The sequence below is a fragment of the Rana temporaria genome, chromosome 4, assembly GCF_905171775.1.
Source record: "Rana temporaria chromosome 4, aRanTem1.1, whole genome shotgun sequence".
In the NCBI taxonomy this organism is placed as follows: Eukaryota; Metazoa; Chordata; class Amphibia; order Anura; family Ranidae; genus Rana; species Rana temporaria.
The window spans coordinates 474,736,983-474,759,923 of NC_053492.1; the positions used below are offsets into that span (position 1 = coordinate 474,736,983).

The 22,941-nt window shown below is 45.9% G+C and overlaps 1 protein-coding gene across 1 annotated transcript in view; it reads left to right on the top strand.

The window, feature by feature from the left end:
* Positions 1–22,941, top strand: part of KIF6 (kinesin family member 6) — a 336,021-nt gene that overhangs the window by 81,563 nt on the left and 231,517 nt on the right. The window contains exons 7-10 of the mRNA XM_040347859.1: positions 12,099–12,305; positions 16,735–16,878; positions 17,064–17,150; positions 17,887–17,990. Coding sequence (XP_040203793.1) covers positions 12,099–12,305; positions 16,735–16,878; positions 17,064–17,150; positions 17,887–17,990 — 542 coding nt within the window. The remainder of the gene's footprint in view (positions 1–12,098; positions 12,306–16,734; positions 16,879–17,063; positions 17,151–17,886; positions 17,991–22,941) is intronic.

Below are 22,941 nucleotides of genomic sequence, written 5' to 3' on the forward strand. Positions count from 1 at the left end.
ACTGTTCTAAAGGATAGGGTGATGTTAAATCCTCACCCAGCCTTATTTCCTAGAAGGATCTAGTTTTTATTTGAATCAAGATAATCTTGCCTTTCTTTTTTCCAGAACCTTGTTCTGCGGAAGGAAAAGTTATTGCTTTTCTCTCAATATAGATGAGAGCAGTTAAAAATTTATCTGAAGGTTTCAGATATAGGAAACTGACGTTTTGTTGTGCTGCCAGAAGACCCTAGAAATGGGCAGGCAGTGTTCAGATCAGCTATTAAAATGGTTACACTTTCTCTCATTAGAGTAAGAAAAGTCCAGGCCTATCTGAAGCGGCTGCTCGGATACGGAAAACTGATGTTGTTGTGCTACCAGGAGGCCCCAGGAAAGGGCAGGCAGCGTCTAAATCAACTGCTTTCAATGTTGATTCATCAGGTTATTATTCAGGCTTGCGGTTTTAAAGAGAGGTTTTCCCCCTGTTTCTTTTAGGCCCCGTACACACGACCAAACATGTATGCTGAAACTGGTCCGCGGACCAGTTTCAGCATACATGTTCGGTCGTGTGTAGGCGCGAGCGGGCCGAATTCCAGCAAACATTTGCCCGCCGGGCCTTTTCCCAGCAGACAAATATTCGTGGACGTGTTTTAAAACCGTCCGCTGGAATCCTGCCCGCTCGGACATGTACGGTCGTCAGTAAAGACCTACCGTACATGTCCGAGCGCCCGCCGTCCCTCGCATGCGTCGACTGACTTCGACGCATGCGTGGAAGCCTTTAAATGGCAGGCCTGCCCACGTCGCCGCGACGACGCGGACACGCCCCGCGTATTGTTTACGCGCGGACTTCTGTACGATGGTTAGTACAGCCATCGTACAGAAGCCCTCTGGCAGGCATGTTTGCTCGTTAGTACCCGGCCTTAGAGTGCACCCTGCCAGGATAGTAAGCGCTTCATGGCTTATTGGCGCAGTATGCTGCAGGCAGCAGTATAGGTCCTCACGTCTGATGGCGGTCTGCGTTATTTGTGTCTCCCTCCCCTCAGTAGGCATTGCTTTGGGACGTCCCACTTAGTAATTACTAGGCTCTGTGTCCCGTGATGTATGATAAAGAAAATAGGATTTTTATAACAGCTTACCTGTAAAAATTCCTTTTCTTGGTGTCCATCACGGGACACAGAGCTCCCGCCCCTCTTGTTTGGGGATATTGGGACACTTATTGCTTTGCTACAAAAACTGAGGTACTCCCAGTATAGGAGGGGTTTTATAGGGAGGGAAGCAGTACTTACCGTTTTTAGAGAGCGATCTTCTCCGCCGCTTCCGGGTATGGTCTGGCGTTCCTATTTGATTGACAGGCTTCCGACGTTCACATACATCGCGTCACGATTTTCCGAAAGTAGCCGAACGTCGGTGCGCAGGCGCCGTATAGAGCCGCACCGACGTTCGGCTACTTTCGGCTACTCGTGACGCGATGGATTCGACCGTCGGAAGCCTGTCAATCAAATAGGAAAGCCCAGTCCCGAAGACCATAACCGGAAGCGGCGGAGAAGATCGCTCTCTAAAACGGTAAGTACTGCTAAGATTTTAAAAAAAACTACCCGATTCCCCTTGACAAAATGAGCATCAATCTAAGGTTAAAAAAAAAATTTTGGGTGAACTCCCGCTTTAACACAGAAGTGACGTCACAACGTCACTTCCGGTTTACTCGGCTGCCAATGCCGCCGGATTAAAAAAAATCCACAGTATTTAGAATCGCACCTTTTCAGCGATCTGAATACTTTTGAAGTGCGAAGGAGGGATTGGGGGTCTTTTAGACCTCCCCGAACCCTCCATAAAGAGTACCTGTCGCCACCTATTACTGTCACAAGGGATGTTCAGCAATGAAGGAATCAAATTTTTTATTTGTTTTAAACACAATGTAAAAATAAATAAGGGTAAAAAAAGTTTTTTCAAAGCACCCCCTGTCCCCGCGAGCTCGCGCAGCAAAGAAAACTCATACGAAAGTCGTGCCCGCAGATGTAAACGGTGCTCAAATCATACATGTGAGCAATAATTCTAGCACTAGAACTCTGTAACTAAAAATGTTTTAAAGTGTCGCCTATGGAGATTTTTAGGTACCGTAGTTTGTCGCGATTCCACGAGTGTGTGCAATTATAAAGCATGACATGTTTGGTATCTATTTACTCAGCGTAACATCATCTTTCACATTATACAAAAATATCGGGCTAACTTTTTACTATTTTTTTTTTATTCACGAAAGTGTCCTTTTTCCCAAAAAGTTGCCTTTAAAACACCGCTGCACAAATACCGTGTGACATAAACTATTGCAACAATCACCATTTTATTCTCTTGATTCTCTGCTAAAATATATATATATATATATATATATATATATATATATATATATATATACAGTAAAACCTTGGTTTGAGAGTAACTTAGTTTGAGAGCATTTTGCAAGACAAGCAAAATGTTTTAATAAATTTTGCCTTGATATACAAGCTGTAACGGGAGGGCCCGTCGGACCCAGAAGCTCTTAAAAAATGTGAGATACTCCTGTTTCAGCTTCCCCAATTCCTCTTATGTGTATATCACCCTGTGTCTCTAATAGGGGCACAGGGTGAATGAGAACCCGACTATGGTCTGTGCTAGTCAGATTTAATGCGGTATATATTGTGTGTTGGCTGTAGTGTACTATAAAGCTTGCTGTGATGAGGTGGGGTGTGATTGCATTCTATTGTCTATTGTGGTAATTAAGCCTGCTACTGTGATAAATGTGTATTGTAAGTTAACAGACAGCCTAAAGGTCAGGCATCTGAGTTATCAGCTGTAGTTAATTAGCTCATGTAAATTAGGTCAGGACCGGAGTCAGGATGTCTGCTAAAAGATGTGTATTGGGGCTCGTTGGGAACCATTGTGTGATGTTGTGGGTGGAGTTGGGTCATTGTTCATTTGGTTACTACAGTATCCAAAAGTGTGTATATAAGAGCTGTATTTCTCAATAAAGGGTCTATTTCTGTTGAACCTCAAACAGAGCTGTGTCTCGTTAATGGGGGAATTCGTATGGGTCGTGTTCGCCGGATTGTGGCGTTTTGGTAGCTGTCTTGTGTTCGGGAATGGAATATCATAAACCGCTTTAACCCCTGTCCCATTTGGGGTGCCGTTACACAAGCGATGTCTTGATATAAGAGTAGCGTCATGTCACAACTGAGTATAAAAAAAGAAGAGAGGCGCCTCTAAGTGTAGCAATATGTTTACATTTAATGAAGGTACAACATTTAGCAACTTATTGCTACACAAGAGGCGCCTCTCTTCTCTTTTATAACGTGTAAAAAAAAAAAATGCTTTAATATAAAAGTGCTTTGGATTACAAGCATATTTTTTGGAACGAATTATACTCGTAATCCAAGGTTCTACTAATGAATAGATAGAGAGAGATATTATCTCTATCTCTTTATCTCATTTATATAAATATTCTCTTTATCTAATTTATATAAATATATGTATATATAGATATCTCTTTTTATAATATATATATATATATATAGAGAGAGAGAGAGAGAGAGAGAGAGAATATTATATACATCTATCTATCATATATATATATATATATATATATTAGATGAGATATGTGTGTGTATATGTATGTATGTGTATATATATATATATATAATTAAAAAAATGAGATAGAGATATCTATCTATATATCTATCTCTAATTTTTTATAAAATATATATATATATATATATATATATATATATATTGTGACGAGATCCTTCCTCGCCCAGGTCCTGCTCTCCCGACACTCCTCTGCTACCAGTGAGTCAGCTTGCAGATTGCAACGTCTGATGGTCCAGTCATCCAAGGTTCCGGGATCCGAATTACAGCTATGTGCCATTCGGACCCATTAAGAACAAACACCAGGCAGGCTGTATGTAAGTTCCAACAGGACTCTTTATTTCAAGTACACAGCACACTTTTATACAGAATTTTGGAACATCCCACTCCCAACAACCGCTTTCCTATTGGTCAATTGTAAAGTATATCCAGTCTTCACTCAGGTCCCCCTTGACCATGCAAATGAGGACTTGAAATTGTCAACAGGGATTGGTCCAATAGCTTGGATAGAAAGACTTGTGTATTGAGACAGAAGCCCCAGGGGGTAATCAATGTACACAATAACCTGGTTCCAGCTAGACGGCCTGACTCCGACACCCGCTCTTAACCTGCAGAACACAATAAAAGGTATTTCGCAAGCTGGTTCCACTTAGCATTTCAAAAGCCTTGCATTGAATGTCCCTCTCCTGTGTAACATATGTCAAGTAGAAACACTTTAATATCTCAAGGTCCATGACATTACTTCCCCTGGGAAACAGTCCAACAGCCGCAGTGGGACCCAAACGGGTCAACTCGAGGATGTTGGAAAAATAGTCTTAAAGTTCCAGGACTGTCTGCTGGGATGACCCATCTGCCTTCCTGTTTTGAGGTCCTGGCCCATAATCGGACGGCAAGAGGCTCACATTCAGTCCTCTCCAAAAGCCCCTGTCCCGGCTAGGTCTGTCACACATCACCCCCTTTGGCAGGAGACTAACACTGGGAGAGACCCCAATTCCGGTACCCCCCCAGTACCCCAGATAACTTGTCCCAAACAGAGCATTACTCACCCAGCCAATCTCTGCCTCTCTCAGAGAACACGCCTGCCGCTGGGGAGAGGCCTGGACTGGCCCTTCTCCCTGGAGTCCTTTCAGCCGCTGGAGAGAAGACAGGGTGGCTGGGCTCAGTTCATCATGCCGTTGGTAATCTGGGCCAACTGGCCACCATTCCTGGGGTATACCAGTGGAGACTGCAGTCCCATCCACTGATGCTAGGTAAAAATCCCCCAGTGCTTGCAAAGCAAAGCCGACATCCTCCTGTCTCAGTGCCGCACCATGTTCTGGGGTTGTGTCCATGGAGATCGGAGTCCCATCCACTACCACAGGAACCCCCTCTCCTGTTAGTTGAGAGCAGAGGCCTGGGGCACTCTGCTCTGTTGCCAGCTCTTCCGCTGGGTTGCTGTGAGTGGAGACCACAGTCCCATCCACCGATATCCGCTCAAGCTGTAGTGGGGTGCAGCCGCCAGTAGCATCCTGTCCTGCTGCCAGTGATTCAGCTGGGAGTACGAGCTTTACCACCTCAGCTTGTTGCTGGGGAGGGGGGCCAACCGCCCCGGCTCCCTGGAACTCCACAGTTGGTCCCAGTACTGGGCAGAGATGGCTAGCATTCTGCCCTGTTGCCAGCACTTCTGCTGGGGGTGCATAATCCATAACATCCTCTGAACAGTCCATACACTCTGTAATCTGTGGCTGGGGAGTGATCGCCATCTTCTCACCCTGAGCCTCCGGAACTGCCACAGGGGTGGGGCAGAGGTCTTGATCCCTCTGTCCGGTGACCAGCGCTTCAGCTGGGGAAGTTCCTTGTAACTCCACAAATACTGTACTTGGTGCTGGGCAGAGCACAGTGAAGTTTGGCCCTGATACCAGCTCTTCTGTTGGAGGCTCCCCAGGTTGTTCTTCCTCAGCAGAAAAGTCTATCAAATCCCCTGTCTCTACAACTGGTGTCTGGGGATAGAGGTTCACCATCTCCTGTCCATGGAACCCAGAAGATGCTATGGGCACTGAGCAGAGGTTAGCAGAGCTCGGCCCTGCGGTCAGCACTTCAGCTTTGGGAATGGCAAGCTCCCGATTTTCCACTGCTGATTCATCAGCCAGGATTTCATCACTGTCAGCTGATATTTCCTCATAGTCCCAGGTAAAGGGAACCTCACCCTGCTGCTGAGCGGAGTCTAGCAGCTGTTTGTAGGCGATTTCCAGTTCCCATTCCTGAGCGGCCAGGAATTCCAAATCTTCCTGTAACCAGTGCACTTCCGGGACATTCAGTCTTCGCTCTCTGTGCTCCATTATTTCCTCCCAACGCCACTCCCGATCGCTCCCAAAGTTGGGATCCCTGGACATCCTCCAATACAACAATCCCAGGCCATCATAGTCAAAGCCTTCCGTGGGGCTGTCATCCGCTGACCACGGGCACTCTTGGACTACATACCACCGGAGGGCTCTGTAGCTCTCGTCCAACCGCATCTCTTCCCGGATCAGCCTGCTTAACTCTGCTGTCCACTCCTGCTTTGGTTGTTCCCCCAATAACAGCATCCGTACTTCATACTGTGACCAGTACCTTACATGGATGGAGGGGAGAGCTTTTCCCTGGTGTCGCTGCTCGCGGGCTAGCGCTTCTTTCCAGAGTTCGCAGCGGATCGAATCAGACCATCCAAGCAGGACCTCCTCTGATACTGGTCCTCTGCGCTGTATCTGCTTCTCTCGCAACCTCCTTCTGAATTCCTCTTCCATGGTTACTGATATCTGTACCTCTCCTCTTCTTTCATTTGGTGCTGCTTCTTTAGGCGTTGTCACCGATCGCCGTATTTCTGCAATTCTCAGCTCCTGTTGCCGCTCTCGTTCTCTCTGTTGTCGCTCTCGTTCTCTCTCATCCTGCCGCTGGAGGTCTCTAATGGTATTCTGTATGGCGGTCTCTGATGGGTTCGCACCATATAATGCCAACCGCTGTTGAACTCGCTGCTGGAACAAGTCTTCAACTGACCGGAGTCCTGCATCACCATCCCTCTGATCCATCTCGGCTAGCGCAATGATCAGGGTGGCCTTGTTCTTCCCACCGGTCCCTCCACGGCTCTCAAACAAGTCTTTTAGCATGGTTCTCCTCCAGGCTGCATAGCTGGTCATTCATGGTGGTGGTTTGGAGTTGTCCCAGTAACTGGAGAGCAAATCCCACCGCTGCCAACCAATGTGACGAGATCCTTCCTCGCCCAGGTCCTGCTCTCCCGACACTCCTCTGCTACCAGTGAGTCAGCTTGCAGATTGCAACGTCTGATGGTCCAGTCATCCAAGGTTCCGGGATCCGAATTACAGCTATGTGCCATTCGGACCCATTAAGAACAAACACCAGGCAGGCTGTATGTAAGTTCCAACAGGACTCTTTATTTCAAGTACACAGCACACTTTTATACAGAATTTTGGAACATCCCACTCCCAACAACCGCTTTCCTATTGGTCAATTGTAAAGTATATCCAGTCTTCACTCAGGTCCCCCTTGACCATGCAAATGAGGACTTGAAATTGTCAACAGGGATTGGTCCAATAGCTTGGATAGAAAGACTTGTGTATTGAGACAGAAGCCCCAGGGGGTAATCAATGTACACAATAACCTGGTTCCAGCTAGACGGCCTGACTCCGACACCCGCTCTTAACCTGCAGAACACAATAAAAGGTATTTCGCAAGCTGGTTCCACTTAGCATTTCAAAAGCCTTGCATTGAATGTCCCTCTCCTGTGTAACATATGTCAAGTAGAAACACTTTAATATCTCAAGGTCCATGACATTATATATATATATATATATATATATATATATATATAATGTGTGTGTATCTATGTATGTATGTATGTATGTATATATGTGTGTGTGTGTGTGTGTATATATATATATATATATATATATATATATATATATAAGGATTGCAGCAGATGTCGGTACTTAATAAGATTTATGGAAATACGTCGGAGTAGCATATATATAAAATTCGAGATATCGATATCTCTATCTCATTTTTTTTTATAATATACTAGTAAAAAAATTAATAAAATAAAAATGCCAGAAATCTATCACCTATTTTGTAGACGCTATAACTTTTGCGGAAACCAATCAATATACGATTATTGCGATTTTTTTTTTTTTTTTTTTTTACCAAAAATATTTAGAAGAATACCTATCGGCCTAAACTGAGGAAAAAAAATGTTTTTTTAAAAAAAATTGTGATATTTATTAAATAAAAAAGTAAACAATATTGTGTTTTTTTTTTTTTAAATTGTCGTTTTTGTTTATAGCGCATTAAAATAAAAACCGCAGAGATGATCAAATACCACCAAACGAAAAGTCTATTTGTGGGGGGAAAAAAACATAAAGATTTAGTTTGGATACAGTGTTGCATGACCACGCAATTGTCATTCAAAGTGCAACAGCGCTGAAAACTAAAAATTGGTCTGGGCAGGAAGGGGGTGAAAATGCCCTGTATGGAAGGGGTTAAGCATCTAGTCTGTGTGCAGAGATGGTTTTACTGCCCCCAGCACCTAAGCTTCTAGTGTTAGCTGAGAGAAGCAGCTTAGAGCAGACCATCTTTGTCTAAACATATTTGCTACATTCCCCAAAAATTATGTGGGCCTTAAAACAAGCCTGTTATATTGATATACTAGCTGAATACCCGGCGTTGCCCGGTCTTCCTATCTTAACCTTTTGGGGAGGAAAATCATAGTAATATAAATATACCCATCTTTTATATAAGGGTGTAGGTAAGGGTTAATGTAACTGTCATATATTTTTATTTGGCATATAAGTAATATGTGTACCAGGTATTATTGAAATATCTCCAGGCGTACAGAAATTATGTGGGAACATACATTTCCCATTGATTTGCATGGGACTTTAAACAAAAACCCCGACCCTCACAAATGGGGGTAGTTAAGGGATAAATTAACTATCCTATAGTTTAAGTGGACATATAAGTAACATGTGACCAAGTGTTATCGAAATATCTACATCGGTTTGGAAGTTATGAAGTAACATGTATTTCCCATAGAGTTGAATGGGACTTTAACCACTTAAGCCCCGGACCAAAATGCTGTCTAAAGACCCAAGGTGTTTTTACAGTTCGGGACTGCATCGCTTTAACAGACAATTGCGCGGTCATGCGACGTGGCCCCCAAACAAAATTGGCGTCCTTTTTTCCCCCACAAATAGAGCTTTCTTTTGGTGGTATTTGATCACCTCTGCGGTTTTTATTTTTTGCGCTATAAACAAAAATAAAGCGACAATTTTGAAAAAAATGCAATATTTTTTACTTTTTGTTATAATAAATATCCCCCAAAAACATATATAAAAACATTTTTTTCCCTCAGTTTAGGCCGATACGTATTCTTCAACCTATTTTTAGTAAAAAAAATCGCAATAAGCGTTTATCGATTGGTTTGCGCAAAATTTATAGCGTTTACAAAATAGGGGATAGTTTTATTGCATTTTTATTAATTTTTTTTTTTTTACTACTAATGGCAGCGATCAGCGATTTTTTTCGTGACTGCGACATTATGGCGGACACTTCGGACAATTTTGACACATTTTTGGGACCATTGTCATTTTCACAGCAAAAAATGCATTTAAATTGCATTCTTTATTGTGAAAATGACAGTTGCAGTTTGGGAGTTAACCACAGGGGGCGCTGTAGGAGTTAGGGTTCACCTAGTATGTGTTTACAACTGTAGGGGGTGTGGCTGTAGGACTGACGTCATCGATCGAGTCTCCCTATAAAAGGGATCACTCGATCGATGCAGCCGCCACAGTGAAGAACGGGGAAGCTGTGTTTACACACGGCTCTCCCCGTTCTTCAGCTCCGGGGAGCGATCGCGACGGAGCGGCTATAAACAAATAGCCGCGCCGTCGTCCCGGATCGCTCCCCGAGCGAACCCGACCGCCATATGTAGCGGGGGGGGGGGGGGGGGTCCCGATCGGACCCCCCACCCGCTAGAAGGCAAGGACGTACAAGTACGCCCATGTGCCTGTACGTGCCATATTGTGGACGTACATATACATGCGGGGGTCGGGAACTGGTTAAAGGAAAACCCCGACCATGGCAAATGGGGGTGGGTAAGGGTTAAACCACCTATCCTATGTTTGTTGCTGACATATAAGTAACATGTGTGCCAAGTTTCATGTTAATATCTTTAGCCGTTTGGTCGTGATGCTGGAACATACATACATACATACACACACGCGTTGAGTTTTATATATATAGATATATATATATATATAAAACTCAACGCGTGTGTGTATGTATGTATGTATGTTCCATGTATGTTCTATCTATATATCTATCTCTAATTTTTTATAAAATATATATATATATATATATATATATATATATATATATATTATAATTTTTTTTTAGATATATCTATATCCCATTTTTATATATATGTGTGTGTGTGTGTGTGTGTGTGTGTGTGTGTGTGTGTGTGTGTGTGTGTGTGTGTGTGTGTGTAATATATATATATATATATTATTTATTTATTTATTTATTTATTTTTTTGGGGGGTTCTAAGTAATTTTGTAGCAAAAAAGACAGATTTTAACTTGTAAACACCAAATGTCAGAAATAGGCATGGAAGGGTTATTATAGTGCAGTGCACAGGATTGTAGGCTGAGTATGTGCAAGGCTCTGTCCATCAGGAAATAATGGGATGAAAGTAACTATAGAGGAGATCCGCCGTACAACAAAAAATAAAAACTGGAGAATTTCCGGCCTCTTCTGTCAGCGATGTCGATGCGTCTAATCAAAGCGTGTTTTATAGCGGCAGGCAGGGATTTGTACAGATTACGCGGCTTGTATAGTGTCAGCGGCTGATGGAGTGCGTCTTGTTAATAATGACAGTTTGCCGCTACCGCACTTTTGCCGAGGATGGAGAGGTTGTTGGCTTCTCTCCAGATGTTTCGGTTACAATGGAGTCTTCGGAAAGATTTACATTCCGACCTTCTCCCATGTTTTGTCTATAAATGTTTACAAGACGCCATGTCTGTCTATAAATATTTACTGACTGCTGCGCCCCCCCCCCTCCCCCACTATTAATGGTGACCAAATACCCGTCTCTCTCTGTAAATCCTTCTCCGACGTATTTCCATAAATCTTATTAAGTACCGACATCTGCTGCAATCCTCATTAGGCCCCTTTCACATTGAGGAGTTTTTCAGGCGGTAAAGCGCTAAAAATAGCGCTGCTATCCCGCCTGAAAAACTCCTGCACTGCAGACTCAATGTGAAAGCCCGAGGGCTTTCACACTGAGGCGATGCGCTGGCGGGAGACAAAAAAATCTCCTGTCAGCAGCATCTTTGGAGCGGTGAGAGGAGCGGCGTGTATACCGCTCCTTCACCGCTCCTTCCCATTGAAAACAATGGGAACCGCGGCAATACCGCCCGCAATGCGCCTCTATAGAGGCGCATTGCGGGCGATATTAACTCTTTATCGGCCGCTAGCGGGGGTTAATACCGCACCGCTAGCGGCTGATACCCGCGGCAATTCCGGCGGTATAGCGCCGCTATTTTTAGCGGCGTTATACCGCCACCGCAGCTCCTGCCTCAGTCTGAAAGGGGCCTTAGAGTGTATACAAAGGCAAAACTGAGGGCCAGATTCGCGAACAATTACGGCGGCGTAACGTATCCCCTTTACGTTACTCCGCCGCAAGTTTTCGTCGTAAGTGCTTAATTCACAATGCACTTGCGTGTAAACTTGCGGCGGCGTAGCGTAAAGCCGCACGGCGCAAGCCCGCCTAATTCAAATGGGGCGGGGACTATTTCAATTGGGCGCGTTCCCGCGCCGGACGTACTGCGCATGCTCCGTTTTGAAATTTCCCGCCGTGCTTTGCGTGAAATGACGTCGTCCCGACGTTATGTTTTGAACGGCAACGTGCGTAACGTACTTTCGTATTCCCGGACGACTTGCGCAAAAAAAAAAAATGTGAAATTCGACGCGGGAACGACGGCCATACTTTAACATGGGCTGTAGACAGCCAATAGATTGTTACACCACCTAAATAGCAGCCGTAACTTTGCAACGCGAAAAGCCGACTAGCGACGACGTAAGAGAATGCGACAAATGCGCGTACCTTCGTAAATCGCCGTAAACCGCTAATTAGCATACCCGACGCGGAAAATGACGCGATCTCCACCCAGCGGCCGCCGAAGTATTGCATCCTAAGATCCGAAGCCGTACGCCTGTCGGATCTTAGCCATATGCCGTTGTATCTTTGTTTGTGAATTACAAATAAAGATACGACGCGGCAAATTTGAAAGTACGCCGGAGTATCAGCAGATACTCCGGCGTACTTCTTCTCTGAATCTGGCCCTCGTTTTTTTTCGTTTTTTTCCTTGAATAGAGTAGGGAAGGGTTAGAACCTTTGTCAGGTTTTTGTTTTTCATAATATTACAGTGCAGTGCTATTCCGGTGACAAATGCTTTTTGTGCTTTTTTTGTTGCCAGACTCCGATGAATCAGGCGTCCACCCGATCTCACTGCATCTTCACCATGCACCTCTCCAGCAAGGAGCCCGGCTCCGCCACCGTCCGCCGCTCCAAGCTGCACCTGGTAGATCTGGCTGGATCTGAGAGAGTTGCCAAGACGGGAGTGGGGGGGCAGCTTCTAACGGAGGCCAAATACATCAACTTATCTCTGCACTACTTGGAGCAGGTAAGTACCCGGTCTAAGGGAGGTACTTATATACAATGGCACAGCAATTCTTCAGTGAAAGCGCATGAAAATTTGTCCTGTGGGAGTGGAGCCCGGGGTCACCAAACCCATCCAGCCCTCTACGTGATTTTATCCGGTTGGCAGCGACCCTGAAGGGGACCCTGATGTAAGAGGGGACTCCTATGGCGGACTCTGATGGGCACTCCCCCTATAATGGGAGACTCTAATGGGGACCCAGATGCAAGGGGGAACTCGAATAGAGGCCCTAATGTAGTTGGGGGGGGGGGGGGCTCATAAGGCAGACTCTGATCTCTGATGTATAAGAGGACTCTGATGGGGACCCTGATGTAATGGACTCTGATGGGGACCCTGATGTAAGGGAGGACTCTGATAGGCATCCTGATGTAAAGAAGGACTGATGGGGACCCTGATTTAAAGGAGGACTCTCATAGGGCTCCTAATGTAGGTGGGGGGGGCTACTAAGGCAGACTCTGATGTATAAGGGGACTGAGGGATCCTGATGTAAGGGGGAACTCTGATGGGGACCCTGATGTAAAGGGGGACTCTGACGGGGACCCTGATGTAAGAGGGGACTCCTAAGGCAGACTCTGATGGGGACCCCCCTTTTAATGGGAGACTCTAATGGGGATCCTGATGCAAGGGGGGACTCTAATAGGGGCCCGAATGTAGGTTGGGGGGGCTCCTAAGACAGACTCTGATGTATAAGAGGACTCTGATGGGGACCCTGATGTAAATGAGGGCTCTGATGGGGACCCTGATGTAAAGGAGGACTCTGATGGGGATCCTGATGTAAAGGAAGACTCTGATGGGGATCCTGATGTAAGAGGGGACGCCTAAGGCGGACTCTGATGGGGACTCCCCCTATAATGGGAGACTCTAATGGGGATCCAGATGCAAGGGGGGACTCTAATAGAGGCCCTAATGTAGGTGGGGGGCTCCTAAGGCAGACTGATGTATAAGAGGACTCTGATGGGGACCCTGATGTAAGGGAGGACTCTGATAGGGATACTGATGTAAAGGAGGACTGATGGGGACCCTGATTTAAAGTAGAACTCTAATAGGGACCTAATGTAGGTGGGGGGGCTCCTAAGGCAGACTCTGATGTATAAGGGGACTCAGATGGGTACCCAGGGATCATGATGTAAGGGGAAACTCTGATGGGGACCCTGATGTAGACCCTGATGTAAAGGAGGAATCTAATGGGGATCCTGATGTAAAGGAGGATTGATGGGGACCCTGATGTAAAGGAGGACTCTGATGGGACCCTGATGTAAGAGGGGACTCCTAAAGCAGACTCTGATGGGGACCCCCCTTTTAATGGGAGACTCTAATGGGGATCCTGATGCAAGGGGGGACTCTAATAGGGGCCCTAATGTAGGTGGGGGGGCTCCTAAGGCAGACTCTGATGTATAAGGGGACTCAGATGGGGACCCAGGGATCCTGATGTAAGGGGAAACTCTGATGGGGACCCTGATGTAAAGGAGGACTCTGATGAGGATCCTGATGTAAAGGAGGACTGATGGGGACCCTGATGTAAAGGAGGACTCTCATAGGGGGGGCTCTAATTTAAGGCAGGACTATGATGGGGACCCTGAAGTAAAGGGAGGGGGGGCTCTAAAGGGAACCCTGATGTACGGGAGACTCTAATTGGGACCCTAATATAAGGGGGGATTCTATAAGAGAACCTGATGTAAGGGGGGGGGGTGCTGTACACACACTTCAGGCAGCAGGAAGTCTCTATAGAGGGAATGTGGGGTCATTCCTATTGGTCCCCACACTCCGATGTCCCCACACCTTGTAAATGTAGAAAATAGGAAAGGGATGGACAGCCGCACGCCAAAGAAACTTCAAAAAGTTGTCTTTATTGGTAAAATAAAGACAACTTTTTGAAGTTTCCTTGGAGTGCCGCTGTCCATCCCTTTCCTATTTTCTACATTTGCCTTGTGCATTGCCAGCACCTTGGTTTCCTGAGAGGTTCCTTAATTGCCTACAAGACCCACCTGGAGTGGTGACCCCCTTTTCCCCTCCCCACACCTTGTAGCTGACCCTTTATGATTGAGTTGCCCTTTCCCTGGATTGGTGGGAATACCTACAGACAGCGATTGTGTATGACGGAGCGCAGATCACAATCCGTCCATTGAGGAGGACTGGGGGTGGGGGGACCTCACAATGTACAGAGTGTTGTCTTTGGTCCTGGGAGGTCTGTGAGAGGAGGAAGAGCCATGAATGGTCTTTGTCTGGATGGGGTCACAATAGATATTGTTCCTCCTCGCAGGGAAGCCATACCTTGGAGGAAGGACACCTGTGTGCCCTCCGATTTCTTCATCGTATGATCCAAATCCCGAGCCGTGCCCTCCTCCTCCTATCACTATACTATTCATCTGTATACAGCATGCTGTGTACAGAACTCTATGATCCTCCACCAGATCCTCCCGCACCTCCGACTCCACTGGTCAGAAGGTAAGAGGCGCATCTTCTTCATTTAAGGGTCTCTCCGCTCAGAAGTGCTATTGCAGTTTTGCACTCTTGCTGTGTCCATTATGAGGAGTTCCCACCATCCCTGTGCTGAGTTCCCAGTTCTGTACACCCGCTGTGCCCATTATGAGGGGTTCCCACCATCCCTGTGCTGAGTTCCTGGGTCTGTACACCTGCTGTGCCCATTATGAGGGGTTCCCACCATCCCTGTGCTGAGTTCCTGGGTCTGTACACCCGCTGTGCCGATTATGAGGGCTTCCCACCATCCCTGTGCTGAGTTCCTGGGTCTGTACACCTGCTGTGCCCATTATGAGGGGTTCTCACCATCCCTGTTCTGAGTTCCCGGGTCTGTACACCCGCTGTGCCCATTATGAGGGGTTCCCACCATCCCTGTGCTGAGTTCCCGGGTCTGTACACCTGCTGTGCCCATTATGAGGGGTTCCCACCATCCCTGTGCTGAGTTCCCGGGTCTGTACACCTGCTGTGCCCATTATGAGGGGTTCCCACCATCCCTGTGCTGAGTTCCCGGGTCTGTACACCCGCTGTGCCCATTATGAGGGGTTCCCACCATCCCTGTGCTGAGTTCCCGGGTCTGTACACCTGCTGTGCCCATTATGAGGGGTTCCCACCATCCCTGTGCTGAGTTCCCGGGTCTCTACACCTTCTGTGTCCATTATGAAGGGTTCCCACCATCCCTGTGCTGAGTTCCACTTCCAAGCTTTTCCTTTATTACACTGGTGCCATCTACTCATGGCCTCTGATCACAATAATGAATGACTTCATTTTATAGCCCAGTAACTGTAATAAGGAGGACACTGTCCCCACAGGACACTGAAGGTGACATTTGAATGGGAAAATGTGGGCGGGATCACCTGAAATTCCCAGGTAGGCGGAGTCCCAATAAGAAAGGAATGGGGGTTACTCCGCCCACCATATCATGGAGGGCAATTAAGATGCGATTTCTTATTCGAGAGCCAAGATCTGCCGGGGTCATCACACAGACAAGGTGCCTCCAATGAAAAGTCTGCAAATATTCTGACAGAACTGAAAGGAAAGGTATAAAATTACACTCACAAGTAAAAAAGGTATAAAATTACACTCACAAGTAAAGAAGATAAAAAATGACACTCACAAGTAAAAAAGATATAAAATGACACTCGCAAGTAAAAAAGATATAAAATGACACTCACAAGTAAAAAAGATATAAAATGACACTCACAAGTAAAAAAGGTATAAAATGACACTCACAAGTAAAAAAGGTATAAAATGACACTCGCAAGTAAAAAAAGGTATAAAATGACACTCACAAGTAAAAAAGGTATAAAATGACACTCACAAGTAAAAAAGGTATAAAATGACACTCACAGGTAAAAAAGGTATAAAATGACACTCGCGAGTAAAAAAGATATAAAATGAAACTCGCAAGTAAAAAAGATATAAAATGACACTCACAAGTAAAAAAGATATAAAATGACACTCACAAGTAAAAAAGGTATAAAATGACACTCACAAGTAAAAAAGGTATAAAATGACACTCGCAAGTAAAAAAAGGTATAAAATGACACTCACAAGTAAAAAAGGTATAAAATGACACTCACAAGTAAAAAAGGTATAAAATGACACTCACAGGTAAAAAAGGTATAAAATGACACTCGCAAGTAAAAAAGATATAAAATGACACTCACAAGTAAAAAAGATATAAAATGACACTCACAAGTAAAAAAAACAAACAAACAAACTGCTGAACACTTCTATACCGTGGAGCATGACCTCGTAAATAATAGAATTATAAACAAATTATAAAGCACACTTTATGGAGGAGACTGTCCTTAGGCATGTCCCGGGTCGGCCCTTTGTTGTGTGTTGGGGGTTCTTGTATTCTATGTGGGACTCCCGGGGTCTCCATAGATCTGATTGGCTGTTTTCTTTGCAGGTGATCATTTCCCTGGCGGAGAGGAATCGATCACACATCCCGTATAGGAACTCCATGATGACCTCCGTTCTGCGGGACAGTCTGGGAGGAAACTGCATGACGACCATGATTGCCACGCTGTCTATGGAGAAGAGGAACATTGACGTACGTAGACAGGTCCTCCTTCTATATCTAGTCAGTGGGCCGCCCTCATCCATTCCTTCCACCATAAACACAGTTTAGCTTTGTAGAGGCAAACTCTATAAATCATAAAAATGGGGGTTGCCATCCGACCCCCCCTGGTGGCGGACCCGGATACATATGCAATTTATAATCAATGTGTTTTCTAGGAATCGATCTCTACGTGTCGCTTCGCCCAGCGAGTGGCTCTCATAAAGAACGAAGCCCTTCTGAACGAGGAGATCGACCCTCAACTGGTGAGTGCGCCCCCTTCAATGGAAGTCACTATGAGAACCAACATACAGTGAGGGGGGGGGGAGTATCTGATCCCCTGGCTGAGGAAGGAGCAGAGTCCTCCAGCAGAGCAGAGTATTTCAGGAGAGGAGAGTTATAGAGGAAGGAGCAGAGTCCTCCAGCAGAGCAGAGTATTTCAGGAGAGGAGAGTTATAGAGGAAGGAGCAGAGTCCTCCAGCAGAGTATTTCAGGAGAGGAGAGTTATAGAGGAAGGAGCAGAGTCCTCCAGCAGAGCAGAGTATCTCAGGAGAGGAGAGTTATAGAGGAAGGAGCAGAGTCCTCCAGCAGAGCAGAGTATTTCAGGAGAGGAGAGTTATAGAGGAAGGAGCAGAGTCCTCCAGCAGAGTATTTCAGGAGAGGAGAGTTATAGAGGAAGGAGCAGAGTCCTCCAGCAGAGCAGAGTATTTCAGGAGAGGAGAGTTCTGGAGGAAGGAGCAGAGTCCTCCAGCAATGCAGAGTATTTCAGGAGAGGAGAGTTATAGAGGAAGGAGCAGAGTCCTCCAGCAGAGCAGAGTATTTCAGGAGAGGAGAGTTATAGAGGAAGGAGCAGAGTCCTCCAGCAGTGCAGAGTATTTCAGGAGAGGAGAGTTATAGAGGAAGGAGCAGAGTCCTCCAGCAGTGCAGAGTATTTCAGGAGAGGAGAGTTCTGGAGGAAGGAGCAGAGTCCTCTTTGTATATAATGGTGTTTGATGTCCACAGATGATTGTTCGTCTGAAGAAGGAGATCCGGGTCCTGAAAGATGAACTGGCTCTGGTTACTGGGGAGCCGCGGACGGATGACCTGACTCCGGAAGAGACACAAAGGTGAGCCTGACAACTCCTCGGGATCCGCCTCCACCTTTACAGGAGAAATGGCTTCCATCAGAGGCTTTCTAATGTTGAGTCTTATTAACCACTTCACCCCCGGAGGATTTGGCTGCCCCAATGACCGGGCATTTTTTCTTTGCGATTCGCGCACGGCGTCGCTTTAACTGACAATTGCGCGGTCGTGCGACGTGGCTCCCAAACAAAATTGGCGTCCTTTTTTCCCCCCACAAATAGAGCTTTCTTTTGGTGGCATTTGATCACCTCTGCGGTTTTTATTTTTTGCGCTATAAAGAAAAACAGAGCGACAATTTTTAAAAAAAAAGCAATATTTTTTACTTTTTGCTTTAAAAAATATACGCAAAAAATATGTTAAAAAATAAAGTTTTCCTCAGTTTAGGCCGATACGTATTCTTCTACATATTTTTATAAAAAAAAAAATCGCAATAAGCGTATATTTATTAGTTTGCGCAAAAGTTATAGGGCCATATTCACATAGAATTGCCCTGGCGCAGCGTATCAGTGATACGCTACGCCGCCGTATCTCACCTGGCGGAATTTCGAATCCACAGCGATTTCGCGCCGTAAATTGCGGCGTAGTGTTTTTCTGGCGGCGTATTTGAAATTGGGCGGGTTGGGGGCGTTATTTATTTAAATGAAGCGCGTCCCTGCGCCGAATGAACTGCGCATGCTCCGTTTTGAAATTTCCCGCCGTGCTTTGCGCGAAATGATGTCGCACCAACGTCATTTTTTGAACTTAGACGTGAGTTATGTCCTTTCCGATTCACGGACGACTTACGCAAAAAAATTTTTTTTTAAATACGACGCGGGAACGACGGCCATACTTTAACATGGCAAGTCTATCTATACGCCACGAAATAGCAGCCTTAACTATATGCTGGGAAAAGCCGACTAGCGACGACGTAAGAGAATGCGACGGCCGCGCGTACCTTCGTGGATCGCCGGAAAAAGCGAATTGGCATACCCGACGCGGAAAACGACGCAAACTCCGTCCAGCGGGCGCCGAAGTATTGCACCTACGATCTGAAGGCGTACAAAGCCGTACGCCTGTCGGATCGAAGCCAGAAGCCGTCGTATCTTGGTTTGAGGATTCAAACTAAAGATACGACGCGAGAAATTTGAAAGTACGCCGGCGTATCAGTAGATACGCCGGCGTACTTGCTCTGAGAATCTAGCCCATAGCGTCTACAAAATAGGGGATACTTTTATGCCATTTTTAATAATATTTTTTTTTTTTACTAGTAATCGCGGCGATCTGCGATTTTTATCGTGACTGCGACATTATGGCGGACACATCGGACACTTTTGATACATTTTTGGGAACATTCACATTTATACAGCTATAAAAATTCGCTGATTACTGTGTAAATGACACTGGCACGGAAGGGGGTTAACCACTAGGGGGGGCTGAAGGGGTTAAGTGTGTCCTAGGGGAGTGATTCTAACTACGAGGGGGCGGGGCTTACTGTGACACGACACTGATCACTGCTCCCGGTGAGAGGGAACAGGCGATCGGTGTCCTGTCACTAGGCAGAACGGGGAGATGCCTTGTTTACAAAGGCATCCGCCCATTCTGCAGCTCCGTGACACGATCGTGGGACACCGAGTCCGCGGGCACAATCACGGGGCTTTCGGCACGGGCGAGCCGCCGGCGGCAAATTCAAAGGGACGTACAGGTACATCCCTTTGCGCAGCCGTGCCATTCTGCCGATTGTAGGTATTCGCGCGGCTGTCGGCAAGCGGTTAAATGATGTCTTGAGTCAGATCTATTTATAAAAATGTAACACTTCCAGGTATTAAAGGGGTTTTAAAGGACGTTTTTTTCCCCCTAAATATCTTCCTTTACCTCAGTGCCGCCCTCCTTCACTTACCTCATCCTTCCATTTTGCTTTTAACCACTTAAGGACCGCCTCCTGCAGATATAGGTCGGCAGAATGGCACGGCTGGGCACAAGCATGTACCTGTACGTCCTCTTTAAGTACCCAGCTGTGGGTCGCGGGCCCACGACCCGGTCCGAAGCTCCGTGACCGCGGCCGCGATCGCCACGGTTGTCCTGCGATCGGTCTCCGGAGCTGAAGAACAGGGAGAGGTGAGTGTAAACACAGCTTCCCCGTTCTTCACTGTGGCGCTGTCACTGATCGTCTGTTCCCTGATATAGGGAAACACGATCAATGACGTCACACGTCCAGCCCCGCCCCCCTACAGTTAGAAACGCAGATGAGGTCACACTTAACCCCTACAGCGCTCCCTTGTGGTTAACTCCCAAACTGCAACTGTCATTTTCACAGTAATCAGTGCATTTTTATAGCATTTCTTGCTGTGAAAATGACAATGGTCCCAAAAATGTGTCAAAATTGTCCGAAGTGTCCGCCATAATGTCGCAATCACGAAAAAAAATCGCTGATCGCCGCCATTAGTAGTAAAAAAAAAAATTATAAAAATGCAATAAAACTATCCCCTATTTTGTAAACGCTATAAATTTTGCGCAAACCAATTGATAAACGCTTATTGCGATTTTTTTTTTTTTTTTTTTACCAAAAATAGGTAGAAGAATACGTATCGGCCTAAACTGAGAAAAAAAATTATGTTTTTTTTACATCTTTTTTGGGGGGATATTTATTATAGCAAAAAGTAAACAATATTGCATTTTTTTCAAAATTGTCGCTCTATTTTTGTTTATAGCGCAAAAAATAAAAACCGCCGAGGTGATCAAATACCACCAAAAGAAAGCTCTGTTTGTGGGGAAAAAAGGACGCCAATTTTGTTTGGGAGCCACGTCGCACGACCGCGCAATTATCCGTTAAAGCGACGCAGTGCCGAATCGCAAAAACTGTCCGGGTTCTCTATCTGCAGAGTAGAGAGCGTCCTGACTCTCCTGTAGGAGGGGGGCGAGCGCGACACTCCACACCAGGGAGGAGCCATCTTATCGCAGATAGATTAGCGCAGCCGTTCTCTCTCCATAGGAGATGCAGGAAAGTTACATTATGATGGAAGTGGAGGCAGCAAAGTCCCTCAATATAATGAATGGAAATCCAATGCTCTTCATATATTTCATCTGTAATGCATAAAAAGGAATAAATCGTAATCACGAATCAGCGTGCATATAACAGCATATCTACTTGCCGACCGCAATATATATAAATACAGTGCCTTGAAAAAGTATTCATACCCCTTTAAATTTTCCACGTTTTCTCATGTTACAACCAAAAACGTAATTGTATTTTATGTGATAGAACAACACACAGGCCCAGATTCTCGTAGATCGGCGTAAAACTCGGCGGGCGTAACGTATGTCATTTACGTTACGCCGCCGCCGCAAGTTTTATAGGCAAGTGCTTTATTCACAAAGCACTTGCGTGTAAAGTTGCAGCGGCGTAGCGTAAATAACCCGGCGCAAGCCCGCCTAATTCAAATTAGGCGGGTAGGGGGCGTGTAGTATTTAAATTAAGCGCGTTCCCGCGCCAAAAGTACTGCGCATGCGCCGTCCGAAAAATATCCCAGTGTGCATTGCTCCAATGACGTTGCAAGGACGTCATTGGTTTCGACGTGAACGTAAATGGCGTCCAGCCCCATTCACGGACGACTTATGCAAACAACGTAAATTTATAAATTTCGACGCGGAAACGACGGCCATACTTAACATTGGTTACCCCTCATATAGCAGGGGCAACTTTACGCCGGAAAAACCTAACGTAAACGTCGTAAATTCACCTCGTCGGCCACGCGTACATTCGGGAATTTGCGTATCTAGCTAATTTGCATACTCGACGGGGAAAACGACGGAGGCGACACCTAGCGGACAAAAAAAAATTGCATTTAAGATCCGACGGCGTAAGAGCCTTACGCCTGTCGGATCTAATGGATATCTATGCGTAACTGATTCTAAGAATCAGTCGCATAGATACGCCGGCCCAGATTAGGACTTATGACGGCGTACATGGCGTTGCGCCGTCGTAAGCCCTTTGAGAATCTGGGCCAAAGTGTCACATAATTGTGAAGTGGAAGGAAAAATGATACAAATAAATATGTGAAAATTGTGGGGGGAGGGGCATTTGTATGGCGCCCCCCGGAGTCAATACTTTGTAGAACCCCCTTTCTCTACAAGTCTTTTTAGGGGTGTCTCTACCAGCTTTGCACATCTAGAGAGGGACATTTCTGCCCATTCTTCTTCTTTGTAAAATATCTCAAGCTCTGTCAGATTGGATGGAGAGCGTCTGTGATCAGCAATTTTCAGGTCTTGCCACAGATTCTCAATGGGATTTAGGTCTGGACTGTGACTGGGCCATTCTAACACATGAATAGGCTTTGATCTGAACCATTCCATTGTAGCTCTGGCTGTACTTTAGGGTCGTTGTCCTGCTGGAAGGTAAAGCTCCGCCCCCCCCCCCCCCCCCCGGGTCTCAAGCCTTTTGCAGACTATTGCCGCATACACACGATCGGAAGTTCCGACAAGAAAACCGCGGACGGAATGTTGGCTCAAACTTGTGTTGCATACACCCGGTCACACCAAATTCCGACCGTTAAGAACGCGGTGGCGTTCAACGCTACAACGAGCCGAGAAAAATGAATTCATGAGTTCAATGATTCCGAGCATGCATCAAATTTATTCCGAGCATGCGTGTTTTTTCTGCGCGTCGGAATTGCATACAGACGATCGGAATTTCCGACAATAACTTTTCCCGTCGGAAAATATGAGAAACGGCTCTCAAATATTTGCTGTCGGAAATTCCGACAGAAAAAGTCAGGTGGAGCCTACACACGGTCGGAATTTCCGCCGAAAAGCTCACATCTGACTTTTCTTGTCGGAAATCCCAATTGTGTGTACGCGGCATTAGATTGGGATTACTGCGGCGGCTGGTGCTCATCGTTTTTGGGGGGGCGCAAGCAAACTGAAAAATTATGAAAAAAACATCAATTGCAGCCTCACTTG